Source organism: Cottoperca gobio, unplaced genomic scaffold (assembly GCF_900634415.1).
Source record: "Cottoperca gobio unplaced genomic scaffold, fCotGob3.1 fCotGob3_237arrow_ctg1, whole genome shotgun sequence".
NCBI lineage: Eukaryota > Metazoa > Chordata > Actinopteri > Perciformes > Bovichtidae > Cottoperca > Cottoperca gobio.
Window position 1 is genome coordinate 3,351 of NW_021166863.1, and position 13,016 is coordinate 16,366.

Below are 13,016 nucleotides of genomic sequence, written 5' to 3' on the forward strand. Positions count from 1 at the left end.
CTGTGTGTGAACGAGTGGAAGAGCAGAGGTGTCGGGGGGGAAATTGGTTTCACAAATGTTACTTGTCGGGGAGAAAACCAGGTTTTTTGGGATGAAATGCAGTGTTTATAAAAATGTGAGTGACTGGTGATAATATGATGCATATCTGAGCATGAGATGTGCAGTTTTGGTCTGACGGGTGTCCCTCCTTGTACTCCTGGTTGTGTCCTTCAGGGCTGCAGTATGTTCACTTCAGTGAAGGCCTTCGAGGGGCAGCAGTACTCCACCCTGAAGAGGCAGTGCTTGCAGAGTGGCCTGCTCTTCGAGGATCCCCGCTTCCCCGCCTTCGACGACTCGCTCTTCTACCAGGGCAACAGGATCGGGCGTGTGGTCTGGAAGAGGCCTCGGGTGAGTTGGTTTGTGCAGTCAAAGAGTTCGAGGCTTGAGGTTGGGGGCCGCTGTGCTATGTGTGCCGATCATCAGAACTGCGAGTCTGTAGGACTAGTGACGCTAACGTAGCTCCGCGGTAAGAGCTGTCCACGAGTCTGAAGTAATATCTAAAGGCGGCACTTTGCAGATCAGCCCTCATTTTCACCGCACTTTCATCAAACATCTCCTCCAAGCTCGTAGTCGTTGTTCGGCACGATGGTAGCTTGTTCTCCGGCTCAACAAACGGCATCAGCTTTCTCCTCCCAACGGGAGCACATCCCCAGTATACTGTGCAGATATTCATAGATAGCACATCACTGCGACACTTCAGGGGCTCCTCAGAGTTACTGCAGACAGATTGTTTGATAATGTTCTGAAAATACCTCATAAAGTAACATAAGATAAATCCGCCTGTTCGTAAAGAACAACAACATCGATGATCGTCAACAGTCCATAGCAGCGAACTAGTAAACTATGACTACGCATTATTATTTTAATACAGTAAAGTATTGTATGCACCATATACCCAGTTTAATATGCAACTCACTTTTATACAAAGGGGTCTCTTCTCCGTCTCTGTCAGCTCTATACGTTGAAGGAATACTGACGTCCAGATTGAGTATTTGAGCTCTCATGCCCCCCCCCTGTCGTTGCTCCACTCCACTCTTTAGTCTTCTTGCATAGCCGGCTCTGTATGTATGTTTCAGTGGCAGTTGATATCCGATGCAGGGCCTCAGGATTTAGTGAGCTGGCTCCCCTGCCACTGTTATCCCCCTCATGCAGCAGGCTGTGGCTCTGGATGGAGTAACCTCCTTCTGCCTGTGTGCCGCTGCAGCAACAGCCAGCGTGCATCGCCATGGAAACTGGGTCACACAGATTATGTTTTGGTCTGTGCTGATGTCAGTCATGCAGACGGAAAACTGGGAGAAGTCAAGGGGGGGAAAGCAGGAGGAGTATCCCTTTTCATTCTGTGTCTTCCCCGACAGTGGTTTATGTCAGGAGGTTAGGAACCCTGGACATTTTATATCTCAGCATTTTTTAAATATATTTTAGGTTTGACATATATATATATATATATATATATATACATATACATATATATATATATGTTGTTGGCTGGCTAGCATGTTAGCATGTTAGCATGTTAGCATGTTAGCGGTTAGCTCGCCAGCTGTAGGGTTTCCCTAACCAGCCCTGTGAGGTGTCACTAAGTCACCAAGTCTCTAGAAACCAAATATTTAGAGAAGATGCACTGATGCATTTCCCCCGTGGTGCTTTCTGTTGTGAGCAGACCTTTAATAACAAAAGCTGAAATAAATCCACCAAAAACAACAAAAATACTAATTGAACTTTACTGGAGGTGGAAGAAGTACTCAGATCTTGTACGTAAGAATAGTCTGCATTCAAATGTTATACTGAACTAAAAGTACAAAAGGTATTGACATCAAATATACTGAAAGTACCCAAAGTAAAAGTACTCCTTATGCAGAATAGCTTCATTTGAACGACTTTGATATTCTTTTTACAAAGTAGCAGAAATGGAAACAAATAAGTAAAGTACCTCAAAATCCAAGTACAGTTCCACGACTGACTTTCACCAACACTTTCCTCTTTATCCTCCGTTCTCCTCCAACACTTGCTGAGCGTCTGCCTCTCCGTCCTCGTGGTTACTTTAAGATCATTCTCAATGCAGTATTTTATTCAGGGGAAGGGTGCATAACAAAGTTAAACACCAAACTACGTAGGGACAGAGTGGGTTTGAGAGAATGAAATGTTCAGAACAAACTAAATGTTCCTGAGAAAAGTGCATTTAAAGTATCGCATAATAAGTCATTCTGCACAGTCGAGGTTAAACGAGTGAACGCCACGTTATGGTCACATCATTTGCATAATATATGTGGGATTAGATCAACATTATTCCAGAATTTCAATTAAAACTAATATAATCCCAACATTTGAGTTAATCTGCTTCCTCTTCAGTTTTTTATTTGATTTTACTTTTGTATATATTTGATCATATTTTAGTACGAAGGCTCCATTTGTTCTGATCATTTCGTGATGTTTTGATTACATAACAACAGTCATGTGATATAAACAGATAGCAGCAGAGCTAACATCTGCATCACTGCTGCTGATTCAGGCTGTGTGTTAAGAGCGTTGGGTCGACGTCGCTCCATTTATCATCAATGTGTTGGATTTTTTTACTTTTTTGCACTTTGTAGTTCTCTCCTCTCCTTTCCTCCGCTCTGTGTCTGACTGTAGGTGTGTGTGTGTGTGTGTGTGTGTGTGTGTGTGTGTGTGTGTGTGTGTCGGGAGCGGAGCCCTGCCCTTCGCGAAACAGAGGAGAGAATGTGCAACGCAGTAGACACTGCACATAAATTAGATAAATTACATAAGCGTTTAGTTTATTTAATAAAAGAACACCTGTTCAATATGAAAAGTGAGTTGTGATTTGGCGCCCCCCCCCCCCCCAATACAATGGTAGGGGAAACACTGTAGAGTACACTTGAATATCAGTACTTGTGCCATCGATACTCATTATTACTGAATAGAGCTTGAATGCATCATAATATAACCTCGCTGCGGATGCTAACTGCTAACGTTACTAGCTCGTGTTGAATGACTTGTTGATGCAGGGATGCCTCATACTTAGAGCTGTGTATTACATTGTAAAACACAGTTGTAGTGCATACTTCTATAGATATCCAAATGTAGACATAAACTTCAGCGTTGGCTTCAAAAGACTGGGAAATGTCGACCTCTTTAAAAGCCTGTCAGCAGCCGTGTGATATGTAGCAGCGAGGAGACGCTTCGAGTCCTCCAGTAGATCATCTCCGGGGATCAGCTCGCTGAGAGAATTAACATTTTTATCTCATACTTCTGAATCTTCAGTCCATAATGGAAGTGATGCTCTCTTCTCATCTCGCGTGATCAAACCTGAAACGGAAAACAAATCACTTTAAGTTGAAAGAGATTTCAACATCACAAACCTTTGCTCTGACTTCACGCAATTTCTTTTTTAGACTGATATAATAATTCATGTAAAACATATCTGGAACACTTGATGATTTATTAATGAAGAACCTTCGTCATCGGACCAAGGTCTTCTATACCCATTTATTAAGTAGCTGCTTAATGATTTAAAACTCTCCCCACTCACTTGATGTGAGAGAAACTAAATGTTCACAGAAACTTCTCCAGTCGTGCAATAATTCCCATATTTTACTGGGTCAGTCGTGGAAACAACGAGCAACAATGTGCACAATTCTCTTGGTTGAATCAACCTTTCTTGTGTCTCTTAGGACTTCCATCTGTTGGAGATCATCACAGATATATTATTAAAAAGGTTTGATTTAATGTCTCTAACTTGTAGCTTTGTTAAGATGTGTTAGCATTCCTTGTTTTATGTGCATCTAGATCAGCTGGTAAATTATTGTGAGAATACAAACAAATATGAAATATAATACTTTGTACAGTTAGTTTTTGTTTATCGCAGGCTCCAGGAGCTAGAGGATCCTCACTCGCCCCCCCCGCTGGTGGTTTATTCCCACACAACATGAAAAGGCAGCCGCTCCCTCACTCTTCTTCAGAGCTGCTGGTAAAAAATGTTTACTGCAGGAAAAGCTCCATCTCATCTACACTTCTGTTCGATTTCTGTGCACGAGGCTTTCAAGTGCAAACACGTAAAGTGAAATTACAGACGCATAACATAAAGAAGAAATGTCTCCACATGAACGACAGTAGAGCAGATGCATCATCAACAGTCAGGGAAGTTCTCCTCACGATGTGTGACGATCAGAGAGGTTGTGTTATCAGTGGCAGGGTGAAGGTTCACAGGGTTAACCCCCCCCCCCGTGCTCGGTGTTATCCTTGCTCACATGCATCGAGGCGATATTTATTGCTGCAATGAAGTCCCAGTGGCAGAGCATGCGAGCATAAAGAGCAGGCTCTAATAAAATGCTCCCCCTCTCTGTCTGTCTCACTTCGTCTCTCAGCCTGTCTGTCTTCCTCCTCCTCCTCCTCCTCCTCCTCCTCCTCCTCCTCCTCCTCCTGCATCTCTTCCACTGATTTGTTTATTTATGTCTTGTCTCCACTAGGGTGGGGCGATATGACGGTATATCCTGTGAGACAATGGAAATGTTTCAGCTGACAGAGAGTTTTCGATATCATTGACTGTATTTAGTGCAGCAGAAATCCTTTTTATAAAGATGAGGCTTTGAACGCCACACAAACAGCTCTATAGATATTAGATTTGGGAAAAGGAGAGCACTGATGTCAAGTTAATAATCTGTATTTGTAAATAATATGTGCATCACCTAAATCATTGATCATCGGCGGTGACATGATGCGTGTTCCTGCCGACAATATCTCCATTTTCCACAGATTGACACTTGGTGGCGACAGGAAACGCAGCCGAAGAAGAAGAACAGGCTTTAAAACTTTCAAATAAGTCTGTTTTGTAAATGTTTGATGTTGTATTTATTAAACCCTGAGGATACACACACACAAGCTGAATGTGCGTTGACGCCGTACAAGGATCTGAGGAGTCGTACTGCTAGATTCCACTTTGTGTATTGTCTTAGCTCCAGCGCCTGCTTGTGTTGCACGTGCAGCTGCTCTCGCAGGCTGACGGATGGGGCTGAGGGACGGGGCTGCGGGATGGGGCTGCGGACGGGGCTGAGGGATGGGGCTGCGGACGGCTGTGAAGCTGGTTGAAAGGTTCTCAGTAGCAGGGTAAATGATTAGGCTGTGCTCAGCCACAATATTCACATTACCTCAGTGTCTGCAGAGCCGGGCCGGGATCGATACTCTATTACTCTTCCATCTGAGCCAATCCCTGGACGGCAGGCCACCACAGGGAGCCCCCTCCGCTGTTCAGACTCCACCAATCAATGGTAGCGGACAGGGGGGGGGGAAACGTGTTGAGAGATCTTAACTCTGGCACCGATCCGACGCGAATCCAAACATTGCTTCACGTAGTCGTGCCGACTTGAACGTGCAGAGAGGAAGTGCTTCAGTGCTGGTCTCTGCGAGGTGAGGGGGGCTGCAGGAGGCGGGAGGCCTCGGGGGCTGCAGTGGCTTCTGATTAAAAGTTTGCTTTTGCAGCAATCAGCTTTGCAGAGTCAGCAAACTACTGACCTTGGTTGTGTCCTCTGTCTCTGTGTGTGTGTGTGTGTGTGTGTGTGTGTGTGTGTGTGTGTGTGTGTGTGTGTGTGTGTGTGTGTGTGTGTGTGTGTGTGTGTTTTAAACCCACACTTGAACATGCACCATAGTGTGTACGATCGACCCTTACACACATGACTCTTGAAGGATGTTACCATGACTGATGTTTATGAATAAAGCAGGATGGGGCAGCTGACACACACACACACACACACACACACGGGAAATGTTTAACCGGAGCTCTCAGAGGAAGAACATACTGTATCCTGACTTCATAAGATTTTACTTTCTGGTGGAAATGAAATAGTTATATAACATTGATTGCAAAGTCGTCCACATGAATATTTATAGTTCAGCAGAAAACAACCCAGGTAGATAAAGTATCAGTTATTAAAGCATGGCTGCTTTGCTCTTATTTCATTATTTTTAGAACAGTTTCCGTTCTGTTCAAAAACTAAATGTACACAATGCCAGAAACAGGTTAACGCTAAGTGCCTTAAATATAAACGGGTTATTGGTAAGTTGCAAAGCCAGAAGTCACACAGAAGTAAACATTTCATGTTAAGGATCCTAAAACAACAGTTAGAATCAGACGCATGTTTGTAAACGAAAGTGCATTAAATCAAATCTGGATTTCTTTTTTTTTTGCGGATGCAAGAAACTTGAAAGTGTTAAAGTGTGGAATCATTCACAAGCTGTGTGTACGTCACGTGAGTGAACGCTCACGTGCATCTTCCTGCCTCTCTTACTTCCCTGACCCGACTGAGTGCTGCGAGAGTGTAAAGATAACGAGCTGCGCTCTGAGTGATGTCTGCGCTGCCCATCGACCCGCACACACAGAACACACACCGACTGTTCACACCTGCAGCAAATGAAGCTCTATATTTTATATTGGGCTTCTGTTAACCTTCATATTAAACGTCTGCGCTGTCATGTGATGGTTTATTAAGTGTTTTACCACTAACACTGATAATCTGAATAATACTTTTCTCTTCTACTTGTTTTATACGTCAAACATTTCCATGAAGGAAATATAAACTAATATGATGCTTCAGCTATTTTGCATATTTCTTTCCATTTCTCCACGGCGTCCAAGCTTCAGGCGCTTTCCCATGGCAACGGTTGACTAGGAGACGAGCTGTACATTTTGATTTCACCCGGTTCAACAAACACAGCGCAGGTGGCGATGTTGAACGTTTGGGAATACCCATCATGCTTCAGTTTGGACATCGGAAAGTTAGCCTAGCTTGCTAACATTTGATGAACATTTGATTCCTGCTAAACTTTTCTTTTTCTTTTTGACCAAATGAGTACAAAAGAAAACAAACACCAAGTATTTACTGTACACACACACACACACACATATATATATATATATATATATATATATATATATATTGTTCTTGTATTAAAAACTATTTTAATTTACTTGATATTGTTTTAAACTGCAAAGCTTCCCTCATTTGTGACATTTCTGCTGAAGTGTTGCCTTTGTGTGCAGACGAGAGGATCTCTCTGTAAATGGTCCTCACCCTGTAGTATTCATCCCACACACTATCACAGGAAGCACAGGGTGTGTGTGTTGTGTGTGTGTGTGTGTGTGTGGTGAGGTGTATGAGTCCGATAGAGCGAGAGCAGCTCATTGAGCAGCGTGCTCGCTGTAATAAAAGTCCGTCTGTACAACATTGTGGCAGTAAATGAACCTCAGCAGCCACAGAAAATGTGATTCTGTAAATGCATGCAGCGCTCCCACACTTGGGCCGAAGATCGTGAACATGATACGTGGCTGTATCAGGACAGATGGTCTTTTTTCTGATTCAGGAATGTGGCTGGGTAACCCGTTTAAGCTCTAAGTCTTGTACTGTGGACCGTACACACTCAAACGTGTTACTGTAATCACCTTTAAGTCCACCCATGGGTATCATATCAACTTTAAAATGCACAAGTTGTGACAAAGCTGCCACACACTAAACTCTTCTGTGTGTGTGTGTGTGTGTGTGTGTGTGTGTGTAGGAGCTGTGTGAGGATCCTCACCTGTTTGTGGATGGCATCAGCGCACACGATTTACATCAGGGCCAGCTGGGGAACTGCTGGTTTGTAGCGGCATGCTCCAGCCTGGCCTCCAGAGAGGCTCTGTGGCAAAAAGTAAGTATGTATGTAGCGTGTATGTGTGTTTGTCTGTCGTCTATTTCCTCTAACATCATCTGTAACTCTGTGTGTTCAGTACCTGAGCTGGAGTCAGGACGGGGTTAGCCTAGCTTAGCATTAAGGCTTAAGACTCGCCTGGCTCTCTCCACAAAGTGAAACTCTACCAGCAACTCTAAAGTTCTCTAATCAACTTGTCGTATCTTGTTTGTTTAATCACCAAGAGACATTTAAAAACAACCACTTGTAGAGTTATGAGAGTTAAATGTTGTAACTATGTCTCCAATGCTCACAATGTTTTCTTTGCTCTTTGCTCTCGTGGTGTCAGCCTGTTGCCTGGTGCCTGGTGCCTGTTGCCTGTTGCCTGGTGCCTGGTGCCTGTTGCCTGGTGCCTGGTGCCTGGTGCCTGGTGCCTGTTGCCTGGTGCCTGGTGCCTGGTGCCTGTGCCTGGTGCCTGTTGCCTGGTGCCTGGTGCCTGGTACCTGTTGCCTGTTGCCTGGTGCCTGGTGCCTGTTGCCTGTTGCCTGGTGCCTGGTGCCTGGTGCCTGTTGCCTGGTGCCTGGTGCCTGTGCCTGGTGCCTGTTGCCTGGTGCCTGGTGCCTGTGCCTGTTGCCTGTGCCTGTTGCCTGGTGCCTGGTGCCTGGTGCCTGTTGCCTGGTGCCTGGTGCCTGGTGCCTGTCGCCTGTTGCCTGTTGTTTGCGTGTGGGAGCTGTCTTCACTATATGATTTACAGTGTACCACTCCGCTGCTGGATTAACATGCTTGGTCGGCAGAATTTCCAATTTCCAGTCGGACGCACCAATAACAAACTTTGATCATCTGTTGATTAAACTAAAAGGAAAAGAAAACACTCAAATCAAACTCATTAAACTTCTTATTTAAAGAAAGTGTTTGAACTTGGAAGCACGAAGGCTCGACGGATGTTCTGGCTTCAGCCGGCAGTGAACGGGCTCACACAGACGGAGAGATTAAACTGTTATCATGTGTGTCATTAACTGTGAAGCTACTGCCGGTTAGCTTCATTTAGCATAAAGACTGGATACGAGGGCTCTGCACACAGCTTTAAATGAAGTTTACAGACACCCCCAGTAGTTACAATATTAAATAAATACCGACAGCCCAAGTCGGTATCCTTATTGTGCTCTCCACGATGCATCTCCTCACACGTTCTTCCTTCCAGTGCTCATTATATCTGCAGTCTGTAGAGGAATGTGCACCACAGATCGACCTGAAACGACTTCATTTATCATTTAGCCTTTCACACACTGATTGGAATAAACCTTTGCATTCAAATTGGAACCGCAAATCCACTATTGCAAGCTTCAGTCCAAGACGAGTGGTGTCATATTCACAAACATATATATATATATATATATATATATATATATATATATATATATATATATATATATATATATATATATATATATATATGTTTGAGCTGTAGCGTTTCGGATGTCAGGATTATGCTGAAATGTTCTTTGGCTTGTGTCCTGACAAAGGAAACAAAGTGATTATCAAGGTTTAATGGGATTTGAAACAAGAAGCCTCGGCCTGCTGTAGCGAGACGCTGCAGTGTGACGGTCTGTAAACACAGTATGGCCATGCTTACATATCTTAGTGTACTCTCTGTTTGTCCAGCTTTGTTTTATCCTTCAAACACAGAGTTTCCAACTCCATATCTACTGAGCAGCATGGCGACTGCTGCAGTTTGGGAGTCTTTGGTTGATTTTATAAAAAGATTTCCAGGCTACCTTTCCCCCCTCTTTCCAGTCTTTGTGCTAAGCTAAGCTAACTGGCTGTAGTTTGATATGTACAGCACACATACGAGAGTGCCATTATTCTACATTAGAGGTGCCTCGTGTGATTGATCTGAAGGCCTAATCTGGCCCCCCGGCCTTTAGCTTGAGACCCGTTCTGAATGCTGCTGGGGTTGTAGTTTGAAATGGGACCACAGCGGAGGAAGTTAGAGCTCCAGACTGTTGGATCTAAACACCAGTGGAAGTCTGTGTTAAAGCAGCCTTTGTGCAGAGACGTTCGTCTGTTCAGTCTCCCGTGTCGCTGGCTCGCAGCTTTACTTCCTGTGAAGGCAAAACAAGTAAAGGTCCAAATCCCACAGGAGCAGAAACTGTTCCCCAGTGAGACCCGAGGGCTGCTACTTCAAAACATTATTATTTTGTGCTGTTGTTTTACATGTTAATTACCTGCAAAAAGTGCCTTTCATTTCGCTTTAGAGCTGTTGTCTTCCTTAGATCCTTGTAATTACTCAGCAGTGTTGTTCTGTGAGCAGTAGGGCTGCAACTAATTATGTTTTATTATCTATTCATCTGCAGAATCTGCAAAAGAACAAATATTTTCTCATCATTTGATCTATAAAAATTCACTTAATATGATATAAACATCAGAAAACGTCCACGTTTCACAGGCTGAAAGCAGAAAAATGACTTTAATGATTCTTAAATTATCAAAAGAGTTGCCAATTATTTTTCTGTCAATCAATTAGTCGCCGAGTCGTTGCAGCTCCAGTTCTCAGAGTATCTTTGTCACCTTTTAAGCACAAGGACAGAGGACACTCGGTAATAAGTGATATTTATGCATTCAAGGCGAGATCACATTAATTCAGACTCCTGACATCTTTTGAATCAGAGAATGGTTTAATGGTTCAGAAGGCAAGTTAGTTACATGCTTTCTAGCAACAAGAAAAGAGTCTAATACCTCCTGACATCTCAGTTATTTTCTTTTCTCTCACACCTCATCTGACACGCGTCTTCTTATTCAGTCACAGTTACTGTTGCAGTGTGAAGTCTTCACGAGGAGGAGGAGGAGGAGGAGGCTTGGAGATGAAATCCACACGCCTCCCCTCGCTCTTGTTTGTCAGGGTCACCATGCAAGACGGATGAGGCAGCAGGAACCTGTTTCCCCCGTTCACTGGGGAATATACTCGAGCACGTACACACACACACACTGTCTCTATCCGTTCTCTCACACGGGACTCACTTCTACCAAACCCGTCAGGGCCGGCTGTTTGTCAAAGAGGACGACAGGGTGGATTACATTTCTGCTCAACACGAGCCGTGTTCACACGTTAAGAAAGTGCAAATATACCTTTTTGACTTTAGCTATATTTAACATCATAGGAAACAAAGAAACACCCTTTTATGATCAACAGGTTCAGTAGAGAAGAGAAGTGAAATGAGGAGGAGGAGGAGGAGGAGGAGGAGGGTGGTGTCTTGTCCTTAGAGATTGTTCAGATGATGGGATATTGAAGACTTCCTCAACTAAACGCACACAAGCACAGAAAAAGAGTTTGTAGTTGGAAGTCTCAGCTGTCCACCGTGAAGACGATGGAGCAGTTAACAGTCTCAGGGATGCAGCCATCTGCAAACGCAAACAGGAAGTACATCACCTTCCTTACCGTAGCCAGATCTGCGATTCTCTCGCCAAACTCGTGCCCATCGGCTTCGTAGCACTGGACGATCGTGTCGCCCGCCGCCCTCCAGAAAGCCCCGACGGGCTCCAGCAGCTGACGTGTCATCAGGTTGGTGAGGTCGGGTGTCCAGAGCTGCGAGGTGGCCGTGATGGTGAGGCGTCCCGTCTGGGGGAGACGCACCGACCACCGCGAGAATCGGAGGGACTGTTTGGAGAAGTCCAGTCGGTACACGGCCTCGTTGGGCAGCAGCAGGTGTTCACCTTCCTGCCTCTTCTGGCCTCGCTGCTGCAGAGACTGAACCCGCAGGCGCATCACCTCCGTCAGCTGGCTGTCCGGCCGGAAGGGCAGCTCCAACTCTGTAGACATGCTTGGACTGCACATGGCAGCAGGCTGGGGGGTCGATACCATCTGCAAGGCTGAATTAGATCGGCAGCTATGTCGAAACTAAGCGTCTTCACTTTCTCTCTGTCCTCCTCCTCCGATCCAGTAACTCCTGCTCTGTGCTGCTGCCTGCAGGCTTGTGCAGGATGCATGTGTTCATGTCTGTGTAGCATCGATAGGAGAGGGCAGGTCTTACACAGATTAACAGAGGTGCTCAGCAACAACATCTAATGACATTTGCAACCCCGGCACAGTTTGCCCGGAGGGAGCTGTTTGTCACACATTTGTTTGTCTCTTGTTCTTGCTTGGCTACAGGTCTTTGAGTCTAATAGCAGACATGAAGTGCTGCTTTACCAAAGTCCAGGAGGCTTGAGCGGCAATGTGAATGTAAACACGTCAACAGTTTGGCGGGGGGGGGAGCTACGACTCCTGTGGTTGCAAAAATAATTCCGATTGAATAGAAGTCTACGAGAAGATGACTCCACTTCTCTCTTGATTTATTACCTTAGTAACATTTACCTTATGAGTTTATGTCTCCAGTCTTCTTCAACACAGCATGGGCTTGATTTAGGGTGAAACAGAAGATAACGCAGCGTATGCTTTAGGGCGGGGCTACCTTGTGATTGACAGGTCCCTTCAACATGCCGTTGTCCGGTCTTGGTGTTCTCCGTGTTTTGGTCGTAGAACTTTGATCTCTTCACAGTGTGTCTCCAGGTCATGACAGTTAATTGTAACATTTGGTATACATTCATTTTCCACTTGGTATATACAGTGTATGTGAAGCAGCGAGGGGAACGCCTCTTTATTCCCCTCGGTGTGGGTATTGACCTACCGCAGGGGAAGCCAGGGTGCCTTCTGCTCGCGTTCCCGCTGGGCAGTCGTGAGGTCAATAACCTACCAGAGTTCAGGCGCTGCGTGGCGAACCTCGGGCCAGATAAAAAACTGTGATAGATGGAGCCTTCGCTCTCTCACTATCCACAGTGCAGAGTCAGGTTGTGAGCATTAAGGTGGAGTGCAGGAGAGAGAGCCTCCCGAAGGATTACAAAATGACTCTGTGGTGCAGTGCTTTGTTTTGTTTTTCCTTCCCCCTCCTCCTCTTGTTGCTGCTTCACAGAGCCGGTCCTCTGGAGAGGCCAGATTCTCTCCATCAGCAGAGTGTCACCTCCTGTAGAGAGGTTTGACAGGAACTGCTGTTCAGTTAGCGCACCATGACATCTCCAAGGACACCCACTGGAACGCTGTCTCTTAGTTCACATGTGGTGTCGCTCACTGCATCATTTGCAGTTTTTGCTGCATGCCATGTTCCTATTGGTGGAGGTTTAACAGGTGCTCTTGAGTCACTATGGGATCATGGGAAAGCAACATAATGACGCCGAAGTATTCTGATAAAATCATTGAATGTTTAGTTGAACGATTCAGAAAAGGTTTGCAAACATAACTGTGAGATGCACAAAGAACGACGAGGAGAACAACAAAGGAAAGGACCAGC

At 45.0% G+C, this 13,016-nt stretch overlaps 2 protein-coding genes across 2 annotated transcripts in view; one reads left to right on the top strand and one right to left on the bottom strand.

Moving 5' to 3' along the window:
- The first annotated feature begins 214 nt into the window (after nucleotides 1-214).
- Nucleotides 215-13,016, top strand: part of LOC115005008 (calpain-5-like) — a 32,505-nt gene continuing 19,703 nt past the window's right edge. The window contains exons 1-2 of the mRNA XM_029426779.1: nucleotides 215-387; nucleotides 7,585-7,716. Coding sequence (XP_029282639.1) covers nucleotides 223-387; nucleotides 7,585-7,716 — 297 coding nt within the window. The 5' untranslated portion in view covers nucleotides 215-222. The remainder of the gene's footprint in view (nucleotides 388-7,584; nucleotides 7,717-13,016) is intronic.
- Nucleotides 11,039-11,530, bottom strand: LOC115005010 (olfactory marker protein-like). The gene has a single exon (XM_029426780.1). The coding sequence runs from the start codon at nucleotides 11,525-11,527 to the stop codon at nucleotides 11,039-11,041; it is 489 nt and encodes a 162-aa protein (XP_029282640.1). The 5' UTR covers nucleotides 11,528-11,530.

Bases quoted from the DNA above. Each gene is read 5' to 3' on its own strand.
- LOC115005010 (XM_029426780.1), bottom strand. From the start codon at position 11,527: ATGTGCAGTCCAAGCATGTCTACAGAGTTGGAGCTGCCCTTCCGGCCG.